Genomic DNA, 12,842 nt, shown 5'->3' with positions numbered 1-12,842 from the left:
ATAATTAAAGCATAGTGATTAATCACAAAAACAATATGTAATTATATATGTGTTTTCTGGTGGTCTTAGGCGACCCCTGTGAAAGGGTCGTTCGACCCCTAAAGGGGGTCTCGACCCACAGGTTGAGAACCGCTGATATAGAGGAAGGGAGAGGTATAGAAACATCAATGAGGGGAGAGAATCATTGATCAGCTGCCACCTGCATGCCCCCTACTGGGGATCGAGCCCACAATCCAAGCATGTGCCCTTGACCGGAATCGAACCTGGGACCCTTCAGTCCACAGGTCGATGCTCTATCCACTGAGCCAAACTGGCTAGGGCCATTTGTTTTATTTTCTATCCCAATTGAGCAATAGCTCAAGTAAGTTGACCAGCATTTCAAATTATGGTACCCAAGATTGCTTAATAAATTTAGGTCAAGCTCTGAAAGAGGCGCAGAGCATGGTAGCAGAACTCTTTAGGTAGTGACCATAATGATCTGTCAGGTGGCAAACTAGTAGTTTGGTTATTTTGAGGTAAGTTTTCAGATAACAGTGAAAGTCATGGGAATTAGTCCAACCTCCTGTAGAAAAAAGGGATACAAGTTAGTCTGTCAAATTAACAGCCAAATAGGTTGGGGTTTAGAGTAGGAGTGGGATCCCAGTGGGGAAATGGAATATTATATTTTTAAAAAATGGAATCAAAATCCAGTGATACCACTTGGGAAACTATGTATGTGGAGAAATCTATTCTTAATATAATGTATAGGTAATTAGTGGGTGCCAGTATCCTCTTCCTTCCCCTCATTAGAACAGAAAGACTAATTCTAGATACTTTTCAGTAGTGAGTGTTGATTTTATGATTGATTAGCTCTAAAACTAGTTGGAACTGAGCCTTTAGATGTCTTTGTACTTCAACTAAATGAGACTAAGATTTAGTTAAACTTGATTTTCTAAAATGAATTCTAAACCAATTAAAAACTCTTCTGCAAAAAAAAAGGCATCAGCAAAGTTAAAAAATAACAACATGGTTGAAAATATATTTAAACCGTATTTATTAACCAGCTTATGTTTGTGAAATACCAATGGCTCTTTTATATCAGTAAGATAAACAGTGTGAATTCACAAAATACCTGCATTAGTAATTTTCAAAAGAAAGACTATTTTTAGCTTTTAAACACATGAAAATATATTTATCATATTAGTAATAAAGAAACGTATGTAAAACAACGACAGACTATTTTCACTTCTCAAATTAGAAAACAAAGAAAAACATTGAGACAATACCCATTGTTGGCAAGGACGTGAGAAAGTAGGCAGACTCATTGTTAATGGGAATGTAATTGGTATAGTTTTTCTAGACAGTTACTTGGCAATGTGTATAAAAATTTAAACTGTACATGCCCTTTCATATGGCACTCTCATTTTTAGTGATGTCATTTACTAACAAGGACAGATAATTATGCAAAAATTATATAGATAATTATGCAGATATGCATGGTTTATAATAGTGAGAAATTATAAACAATATACATGTCCTTTAATTGAGGATTAATTTTACAGAGAGACTTAGATTTTCATTAGGTATTAAGCTGAAAAATAGCAAGAATGTATAGTATGATCTCATTTACTTTATTTAGGTTATTCTATTCTTCTTTCAGTTCTAAACTTTCCATTTGGTTCTTTATGTCTTCTGTTTCTTTGCTGAGAGTATATTTTTCACTTGATTCAGTCAGGCTCAAAACTGCTTATTCAGAGATGGTTGCTTTAAAATCTTTCTCAGATAATTTTATCTTGTCTTGGTGTTGGCATTTATTTATCGATTGTCTTTCATTCAGCTTGAGAGCTCTTTCTAGTTCTTTAATACAGTGAGTGATTTTTGATTAAAACTTGGACATTTTCAGTATTATGAGACAGGTTCCCCATTTGGTCTCCATTGATACCCAAGGGGATGCTCCTCGTAATTGCTGAGTGGGGGTGAGAGTTCTGGCTCCTCCCTGGGCTCCCACTGATGCTTTTCTGGCTGGCAGGGATAGGACTGCTTCCCATATGGTCTCCACTGATTGTGCAGGGAACAGGTGGTTTTGTGGTGGTGGTCTGTTAACTGCCTGGCTGGGATTAAAGTCCTGGCTCTCTACCTGGCCTTCTCTGACACTAACCCTTTGGAGAGAATAGGGGGATTGGGGTGCCTATTAGTAGGTCTTTGCTGGTGTGGGTGTGGGTGGGGCCACAATGTTTTCTGTGAAGTAGAGCAATTAAAACAAAACAAAACTTGCTAGGCTGTCTCTTTCCTGGTCTTTTGGCTAGAAATAGCAGCCTTCTTTTGGGGCTCCTTCTTGTCTGTGCCCATTGATGTTTTAGTGGTACAGTCTTCTTTAGCCCAAAGTTTGGGTTATATGAGAAAAAAAGAAATCCCAGGGAGCTCACACCCACATTGTTTACTGGGTCCTGAGGTCTCTAGCCAGTCTGCTTTTCCCACCTTTGGGATTATCTTATGTTTATCTAGGGTTTTTAGTAATAATTAGGAAGAGGAAGAGGGAAAAGTATGTCTATTCCATCTTTCTGAAACAGAATTCCTTCATTTAACTTGCTATTTTTTTTAAATTGATTTCAGAGAGAAGAGGGGAGAGGGAGAGAGAGATAGAAACATCAATGATGAGCGAGAATCATTGATCAGCTGCCTCCTGCATGACCCCAACTGGGGATTGAATGTGGAACCTGGACATGTGCCCTGACCAGGAATTGAACGACGTTCTCCTGGTTCATAGGTTGACGCTCAACCACTGAGCCACACTGGCTGGGCTCAACTTATTTTTTAAAAGTTATATCTATATATCTGATTATGCAGGAAGAAAATCTGTAATACACAACAAGCTGTTAACCAGTGGTTATTTCTGATTGAAGAACTTTATTTTATTGTTTTTTATATTGCCTAAGTAAAATGTGAATACACTCCCATTGTCTAAACGACAGACAATACAAGTGTATAGAGTGCTTCAATACTGTGACAGTTGATCTGGTAGCTTTGACTGCTACTAAGTGACTAATGGGCAGGTAGTGTGTACAGTGTGTATATGCTGGACAAAGGGATGATTCATGTCCCATGTGGGATGTAGCAGGATGGTGTAAGATTTCATCATGCTACTCAGAATGACATGCAATATAAAACTTATGGATTGTTTATTTCTGGAATTTTTCACTTAATAATTTTGGACTACTTTGTGAAAAGCAAAACCACGGATAAGGGGGGACCACTATGCATTATTGTTTGTATGTACAGTGTAGTCATTTGTCTCTCAACATGTTCTTCTCATATGTGATTTACACACACACACACACCACACACACACACACATTTGTATGTAATTATATAAGTAAGATTATAATACATGTAATTCTGTAGTAGTTTTCTCTTAACGTTAGGTCATTAAGATATTATCATTCCATATAATATAGGTATACATTATTTTTTTTATGTCTGTGTACTGTTTCTCCCTGTAGATAATACTCAGTTGATTCTGATCAGTCAGTTGTCAGCAGTGGCTCTCAAATGGGCTTTGACTCTAGAGCAGTAATAGCGAACCTTTTGAGCTCGGCGTGTCAGCATTTTGAAAAACCCTAACTTAACTCTGGTGCCGTGTCACATATAGAAATTTTTTGATATTTGCAACCATAGTAAAACAAAGACTTATATTTCTGATATTTATTTTATATATTTAAATGCCATTTAATAAAGAAAAATCAACCAAAAAAATGAGTTCACGTGTCACCTCTGACACGTGTGTCATAGGTTTGCCATCACTGCTCTAGAGAGTACTCTGGGCCAGAGAACCTGTGTAACCTTCTGTTGGGGACCCTAAGAGGTGGTTGGGAGTTAAATGGCTATTCTTAGCAGACTTGGTTTTATCTGGTGACTCTTGGAATCAGTACCAGTAGGAAGAGACTCCAGTAATAGGTCTCAAGCAGTAAGTTCCATTATGAAGTGTGGGGCCAGGATTGGCCAAGGCTTTAAAGTGAAAGGGACTTAGGAGTGTTGGGATGTAATTGACAGCGAACTGTTAAGGGCATCTGGTTCAGGTCAGTGGAACAAAGCAGGAAATAGAGGAGAACCTTACCAGTTGTGGAAAGGAATGAAAGTTTCTGTTAGGCCAGCAGTGGAGATGACTTCTTGCAGAGGTGAGGACTAATCTACGCACTCTCACGGGTTGAGCATTCATTAGTAGACATTGCCTGATGTGTTATTTGCTATATGGAACTTAAAAATAAACATGATATTTGTTCTTTGATCTCACTACGTAGACAAAGTGAAATGCAATTCAGGTGGTTAGGAAGTAACTATTCAGTTTTCTCACTTCCTTTTTTTCTTTTTAAAGACCAAGAAAAGTATTCTGTCTGTACTTTGTGTTCTATTTCCTTAAAAAGTATTCAGGCATTTTAGCTATCAGCCAGTCATTTTTTAAAAAGACTTTTATTATGTTTTTGTTTAAAGAGTGTGTGGTTTGTGCCTCTTCCTCCCCCACCCCATCACTGACTGAAAAAAGTGCCAAGGCATTATTACTGCAGACCGACCCAGATTATTGATCGAGCTTTCAAGTTATAGGAAAGCCCCAGAATGCCAAAATACATGAGTTGGAAAACCTGGGTTCAGTTTTACACTGCTAAGTGATTTAATCTTTGGAGCAAGGCTTTATCCAAAATATCTATTTGTAGAGTGATACAGAAAAAGATTACATTTTGGGGAGTTTCTTAATAATTTATTATATAGCACATCAAAAATTTATTATCTAGCACATCTCTACATTTTTACTCTGCCTTTTTAAAGGCTATACCTAAATTATTGTTTCTCTCTATATCTGTCTCTCTCACACACACACTCATGTTCTTTGTGATGGACTTATATATTACATTAAAACTCTGAAATATGCCTTAAAATAACATGGTATTTATTAACTTAATAAAGTTATTGAATGAAGCACTTTTACGGATATTGGATATATGAAGATGAATAATACATGGTCCCCACCCTTAAAGAAATAAATTATTGTTTAGAAGGGTAGAAGTATATGCCAGAGTATCTGGAAGATAACAGACAAAAAGAAGGTAAAATAGTTTTACTATGGGATGTGGGGATGCCTGGAAAAGCTTATTAGAGCTGAAGATTTTTGAGAGGGAGTTGTTCACTGTATAGGTGGAGAGGTGGCAGGGCTTGGGGGCATTCAGTCCAGTCCAGAGCATTTTTAGCAGGGCCGTAGAGGCTGGAGAAATCATGATATTGCAAATAGCTTCATATGGCTAATGTGAAGGGTATTGTATAGAAGAGTGGGAGGACATGGTGCTAGTGAGTCAGGAGAGGTTGAATGTTATGCAGAAAGTTTTTAAATGGTTAATTAATATTAATAAAATCAGGGAAAGATTATCTGGCAAGGAGGGGGAGGCAAGATTCCAGATGGGGGATCAATTTGCAGCTGCTAAAGAAATCTAGATGGAAGTACCACCGGCCTAGACTCTCAAACTAAGTGATTAAAAATCAAAATGAGAATGAGGAGAATAAAGGTAGAGAATCAATAAGATACGTGTATGGTAATGGAGAGGGAAGAATCAGTATGACTCCCAGATAATCTGTTTTGGGGGATTTTAAAAGATGCTGGTGGCCATTTGAGAAGAAGCTGTCTTAAGAAGGAATAATAATAAGTTTGATGTTTGAGACATCCAGTAAGATGTCTTTGGTAAGTAATTGGATCTGGAGCTCAGAATAAGAGTTTGTCTTCAAGGATTAAGAGTAATCATGATTGAATTTTTTGACACTATGGGAATAGATGTGATACTTTAGGAATTTAAGAAGAGAAGTATTAAAGATAAAACATGAACATTTTGGAGATGGGTCAGAAGGTTGAGAAGGAATGGTCTGAAAGAAATTCACTGAATTTGTTGGATACACTGATTATTGTTAACGGGAGTTTTAGTAGTATGCTAGGAGTAAAAGCCAGATTGCAGACTAATTCTCTATATTATGTTTACTGAATTACAGGTTTAAGTATTTCATTAAAATTAAGAAGTATTTAAAAGATACAGCTAAATTTAGAGAATTAATTAACCAACTCTTGTGTACCCTCTGTAAAGTTTTTTAAAAACTTTATCCTATCTAATAAAAGACAAAAAGGGTAATTGACCATACCTTCGCTACGCTTCCCATGGGCTAATCAGGGAGATACACAAATTAACCGCCAACAAAGATGGTGGCCAGCAGCCACGCAGTTGAAGCGAGCAGGAGGCTTGCTTGCTCCAGGGATGGAGGAAGCCAAGGTTCCCCGCCTGCTGCGGCCTGGCTCTGAGCTCCGAAAGCAACAAAGTTTCAATTATAGAAGCTAACTAACCCCTAGATACCGGCTTTCAGCCAGCCGTGGCCACAGAGCTGGAGCCGGCTCTTAGCTCCAGTGATAGCAACAAAATTTCAATTATAGAAGCTAAACAAACCCCAGATACCTGCTTTCAGCAGGCCTTGGCCTCAGAGCTGGAGCGAGCAAGAGCCAGCTCTCAGCTCCAGTGATGGCAACAAAGTTTCAATTATAGAAGGTAAATAAATCCCAGAATAAAAAAAAAAAGAAAAAAAGGAGAGGCTGGGAGCTTCAGTTGCCGGCCAGCATGAAAACGGCTCTCAGCCCCTCACCCAGACTGGCCAGGCATCGCAGTGGGGACCCCCACCCTAAAGGGGGTGTGGCCAGCCTGAAAACAGCCATCAGCCCCTCATCCAGGCTGGTCACGCACCCCAGTGAGGACCCCCACCCTGAAGGGGGTGTGACCAGCTGCAAACAGCCATCAGCCCCTCACCCAGGCTGGCCAGGCACCCCAGTGGGACCCCCACCCTGATCCGGGACACCCTTCAGGGCAAACCAGCCGGCCCCCACCCATGCACCAGGCCTCTATCCTATATAGTAAAAGGGTAATATGCAAACTGACCCTAACAGCAGAAGAACTGGGAATGACTGGTCACTATGACACACACTAACCACCAGAAGGCAGACGCTCAATGCAGGAGCTGCCCTCTGTTGGTCAGTGCACTCCCACATGGGGGAGCTCTGCTCAGCCACAAGCCAGGCTGATGGCTGCCAGTACAGCGGTGGTGGTGGGAGCCTCTCCTGCCTCCTCAGCAGCGCTAAGGATGTCCGACTGCAGCTTAGGTCTGCTCCCTGCTGGCAAGTGGACATCCCCCAAGGGCTGCCGGGCTGCCAGAGGGATGTCTGATTGCCAGCTTAGGCCCAATCCCCTGGGGAGCAGGCCTAAGCCAGCAGGTGGTCATCCCCCGAGGGGTCCCAGACTGTGAGAGGGCACAGGCCGGGCTGAGGGATCCCCTCCCCCCCGGGTGCACAAATTTTTGTGCACCAGGCCTCTAGTTTTAAAATAATTATAGACTCATAGGAAGTTACAAAATTAGTACAGAGACATCCTCCTCTATAACCTTTACTCAGCTTCCTCCATTCACTTGTTCTTTTTTAAATTTGTTTTGTTAATCCTCACCGAAGGATATTTTTTCCATTGATTTTTAGAGAGAACGAAGGGTGAGGGAGAGACAGAGAGAGAAACATCGATGTGAGAGAGAGACATCGATTAGTTGCCTCCATGCCCTGGCTGGGTACATGCCCTTGACCAGAATTGAACCTGAGACCCTTCATTTGGAGGGCCGACACTGTAACCACTGAGTAAGATTGGCTAGGACCACCTGCTCATTTTAACAAATGTCCTGAAAAATGCAAATGTTTGGGATGGATTGTGGAAATATACAGGTAGTGTCGATTTGTATTCTGTTCCTCTGCATGGTGCAAATCTGGAGTTTTGATTTTCATTGGAGCCTCTCTGCCCACACTGGGAGCAGGGCAGGTGGCAAGCTGCCTTTCTGTTTCTCAGGGCATATGGGTGGAGCTTCTCCAGCTTCCTTGTCACATATTAAACAGACCTTTTGAGGATCTTGGCTCAAAATAGGGGTTTTACTTCCAACTTTCCCTGAAACTAAGCTCAAAAGTAGGTCTTCTACTAGTATCTCTGTAGGCCAGTGTCCCCTGAGACTACGTTGGTGTCAACTGGGACTTTAGATCTTTGAGTTTCTTCTTTTCTGGCACCTAGAAATCCTCCTCTCCCCCTCTTTTTTTATCCTCACTGGAGAACATGTTTATTGATTTTACAGAGGAAAGGAGGGAGGGTGAGAGAAAGAGAGAGACAGAGAAACAGAAACGTGGATTGGTTGCTTCCTGTATATGCCTTAACCAGGGATGAATGTGCAACCTTTTGGTGTATAGGACAACACTCCAATCAAGCCCCTGGCCAGGGCTCCCCCTTTTTAAATTCAGCTATAGTAATTTTTCATGTTGATTTAGCATTTTAGTGAGTGTATTTGGGCACATGTATATGAGAGTCCAGTCTGCCTTACTGCTTGAATCAAAAGTCTAATAAATGCTTTCTTAATTTCTTATTTCTTAATTTTATTCTCTGCATTGTCCACAAAAAGGATTTGAGGTCAGATTACATTACTCTCATTAAAAATATTGTTTAGCCCTTGCTGGATGGTTCAGTTGGTTGGAGCATCGTCCTGTATACCAAAGGTTGCAGGTTTGATCCCCAGGCGGGGTATGTATAGGAGGCAACTGATAGATGTTTCTCTCTCTCTCTCTCTCTCTCTCCTTCCTCTCTCTTTAGAATCAATAATAATAATAAAAACATATCCTTGGGTGAGGATTAAAATATATGTATATATAATTTATTTTTTAAATGGATGATACATGAATGTTGTATGAAATTGGAAAGATAAAAAAGGGTATAAAGGTCTCCCTTTGCCCTGTTCCCTACTTCACCCAGTTTGCCTTCACAGGTACAACGAGATACTAGTCTCTTACATATCCTAGAAATAGACTGTGCACTAGTTTTTGTTGTGTTGTTTTAAAATATATTTTTAATTATTTATGGAGGGAGAAGAAGGGAGAGGAAGATAGAAACATTGATGAGAAACATTGATTGGCTGCCTCCTGCCCGCAACCTGGGTATGTGTCCTGACCAGAATTGAACCAGCAGTCTCTTTGTGCATGGGTCAATGCTCAACCACTGAGCAACACTGGAGGGGCACTTTAAAGGAGTGTGCATAATTTAATTTTGTAACCAGTGTTCAGGATTTTTTTTTAAATATATTTTATTGGTTTTTTACAGAGAGGAAGGGAGAGGGATAGAGAGTTAGAAACATCGAAGAGAGAGAAACATCGAGCAGCTGCCTCCTGCACACCCCCCACTGGGGATATGCCCGCAACCAAGGTACACATGCCCTTGACCGGAATGGAACCTGGGACCCTTCAGTCCGCAGGCCGACGCTCTATCCACTGAGCCAAACCGGTTAGGGCCAGGATTTTTTTATCTGCTTGACAAGTAGCAATTGTAATTGTTTCTTTCCTGGGAGTTTTTGAGAGAGAATATCAACACTAATTATATGTTACATGTATGTTTTTATGTATATGAATGGATTATTTGTGTTTTAATTTTTGTTCACTTCAAAAATCCCTCAGAATGTGACAGAATCTGACAAAATAGTGTACACTGTTGGTTTGAATGTTTTAGGTTATGTGGAATATTAAAATATTGGAACATTACCCTTTTTAGGAAGTAGTGAAAATGATATTTTAAGCTAATGGAATCTTATTGAAACACATTGAGGATATCTTTCAAAATTGTTCTAATTACTAACCAGTAAATGCTATTGTTGCATATATGTGCAAATAATTGCCCAAAGAAGTGAGGGGTTCTGTCAAAGTTGAAGTCCTCCATTTTAGGTTCCTTAGCTACTGTATATACTATTGATTGCCTGACTTCAGCTTGTGTCATGGAAGCCTATGATCTAATATGTTTTCTTCCTTAGATCAACCTCTCCACTTCTCCTACACCTGCACAGTTAATAAGCCGTTCCCAGGCTTCCAGTTCTACCAGCGGCAGTATTACCCAACAGACTATGTTACTAGGGAGTACCTCCCCTACCCTAACTGCAAGCCAAGCTCAAATGTATCTCCGAGCTCAAATGGTAAGATGTGAGCTACCAAATTTTTTTAGTGTTTAAGGACTTGAGAGAGATCAAAATATTTCTTGATTTGATGTAATAAGAGACATTTTAAATATTTAAGTTATGTTTAACAAATTTTTATGTGCGTGTGCTCAGCTCTTGTATATTTATGTCATGAAAAATTCTTTTAATTGGTAGGCCTTCTTGGTGTTTCAAATAGTAACATGTGAAGCTGACAAATCTGTAACAGAGGAATGATTATCTTTTAATATCAGATTTCGTTGATTTCAAACCTTTTTTCACATTTTAACATCTGAAACTGAGATGCATTTTATAATTGATGGCATCGTACAGTTATAATTGTACCTATAGTGATACATAAAACCTTTGTATATCATTGACATCTTAGATTTGAAGAAGATTTGATGAAATTGTTAGAAATGTTAAAAACTTGGTTGTTAACTATAAGTTAGAATTTATATTGTGGCATTTTCTGAAATCAGGATTGAAGTTTCTGGTAATTTACCAGATGGTTCTGAGCTTTGGTTATTCCCATCTCAAATTTTGTAAGGTGATTTGTGTTCTTAAGCTCACTCTGATCTTTTATTAATATAGGAAAGTTAATTTGGCTATTCTGATTTCCTGATTTAACTGCTGAGCTTCTTTAAGAAATGTAGAAATTGGCTGACATTTCTTTGATGTCTTTACATGTAGTTAGACAAAAACTTTGGCGCTGGCATATATTTACTTACTTTTCTTTTTTTTGTCCAGTGAACTGAATATATATCGGGATCCCAGATCTGCACTAAAATTGCAAAGAAAGTTCCCCATCATATTTCTAATAGGAAACAGTGATATGACCTATCTACAGATTGTTCAGTAGACATTGCCATTTTTCCGTCATGCGCTCTTATTTAATAATATGTTTCAGAATTAAGCTGAATGAACCATTTGAAATGGTTGTAATTTGACTGTTTTTGACCCCTTGGCAGTTTCATATGGTTCAAATTAAATAGAACATCTCTTTAGGTTTAGTGCTTTCAGTTGTTTGTACTGGAAATTAACTTCTTGTGAATGTTATAATTTTTTTTGTTTAATTCACTTACATTTACCAGTAATATACTATAGAGAACTGAAATATAAAAGATTTCTTAATTGATCATTTTAATTTAAACAGGAATGATTTTTGAGGAATTGAATAACTCGATGCAATTTTGAAATAGAGTATTTACACATTCTTGGAAATAACTGTCATAATTTACTAAATTGGATTGAATAATCTCTGAATAGATTGTATTACCTTTTTAAATTAATGGCATTCTGTTTCAGTATTGAAAAAAACAGTTGAAAAAAGATAGTGATTATTAGTAAATAAGTCAAGTATGTCTTTCCTTTATTATTATTTTTTATGTAAAGCTGTTTTTTGTAAGCTGTTATTGAATTTTGACATGTTCTGGTATTTACATTTAGAATGAATTTTTCTTTACAGATGTTTTTTAAATCAAGAGCAACCTAGATTTGTACTATAGATCCTATGTAGCTGAGTGAAATATTGTAGTGTAGTGTATGGTCTAGTTAGCTTTTATGGTAAAGAGGACTGAAAAGACTTTTGGGAGTTTCTTTATGTGTTTCTTTAATTTGCATTCAAGAGCAGTGACTATGATTTATGGTTGTCTATTGTAACCTAAATTTTAGGAATCCTACCACGGTAGTTTTGAGTTGGGAGAAATCTATAATAATAAAAGCATAATATGCTAATTAGGCCAGACAGTCAAACAACTTTTCGGATGTCCTTTTGGATGACCTTCCGGAACCACCAGTGGGTGGGGGGTGGAGCCAGCAATCCTACCCCGCCAGGCCAGCCATGGCAGTCCCCATACCTTCTGCAGAGGCAGGGGTGGAGGGGACAAGGGACGGCACAGTCCCAGAGCCTCTGCAGAGGTGGGAAAGGGCGCGACTGCAGCGCCTCAACCTCCCACGGACCCCACTCCCGGCCAGCCTGGCCCCAGATCGCCCCCACCCCCCATCAGTGGGAGTGGGGGCGAGGTCAGTGCTAAGAAGCAGTGAGCCTGGCTTCTGGTTGAGTGAGAAACACCCCCCCCCCCACCACCACCATCCCCCCCTACCCCCGTGCTCAGTCAGAAGCCAGGCTCACAGGCTCAGGGCTGGTGTGAGCCTCTCCTGCCTCCATGGCAGGCGGGTGGTAAGGAGTGAGAGTTCCTGGACTGCCAGAGCCCCTGACTGTGAAAGGGATGTCTGAGTGCCAGCTTAGGCCTGATCCCTGGGGGGGTCCTGGACTGCGAGAGGGCACAGGCCAGGCTGAGGGACATTGCCCCCCCCCCCCAGCCTAGTTTAAGTATAATAGTTTATTTGGGGGCAAAATTTGGTATGAGGATTTCATATTACCAAAATACATATTCCTTTTTGAACACTGATTTATTTTTCTATTCACCAGAATCATGAACTGTTTCAAAAATGTTTATGATTTTTTTTAGTTCTCTATATCAGAAACTTCTCTTTGTCATGTAAAACCTTTTTTTGCTTAAGAGGGAATCCTAAATTGCATTGTCTTTCTGTCATGAATTTCAGTCTCCCTTGCCTGCTATACATTGTGTGTGAGACATGTTCTTTTGTCTTAGAGTATTTTTTTTTTTTTTTTTGGTTTTTCTGTCTGTACAGCTGATTTTCACACCCGCTACCACTGTGGCTGCTGTACAGTCTGACATTCCTGTTGTCTCGTCGTCATCGTCATCTTCCTGTCAGTCTGCAGCTACTCAGGTGAGCTTGTCTAGCTTCATAACGTGGTGCTTGAGGTCTGGATCTTCAGGTTAAAG

The 12,842-nt window shown here is 39.7% G+C and overlaps 1 protein-coding gene across 1 annotated transcript in view; it reads left to right on the top strand.

The window, feature by feature from the left end:
* PHC3 (polyhomeotic homolog 3) overlaps positions 1–12,842 on the top strand; it is a 62,464-nt gene that overhangs the window by 10,266 nt on the left and 39,356 nt on the right. The window contains exons 5-6 of the mRNA XM_081085925.1: positions 9,871–10,029; positions 12,688–12,786. Of these exons, the coding sequence (XP_080942051.1) occupies positions 9,871–10,029; positions 12,688–12,786 (258 nt within the window). The remainder of the gene's footprint in view (positions 1–9,870; positions 10,030–12,687; positions 12,787–12,842) is intronic.

The sequence above is a fragment of the Myotis nattereri genome, assembly GCF_964212035.1.
Source record: "Myotis nattereri genome assembly, chromosome: 3".
Taxonomy (NCBI): Eukaryota; Metazoa; Chordata; class Mammalia; order Chiroptera; family Vespertilionidae; genus Myotis; species Myotis nattereri.
This window is presented reverse-complemented; position numbering and strand designations above follow the sequence as displayed.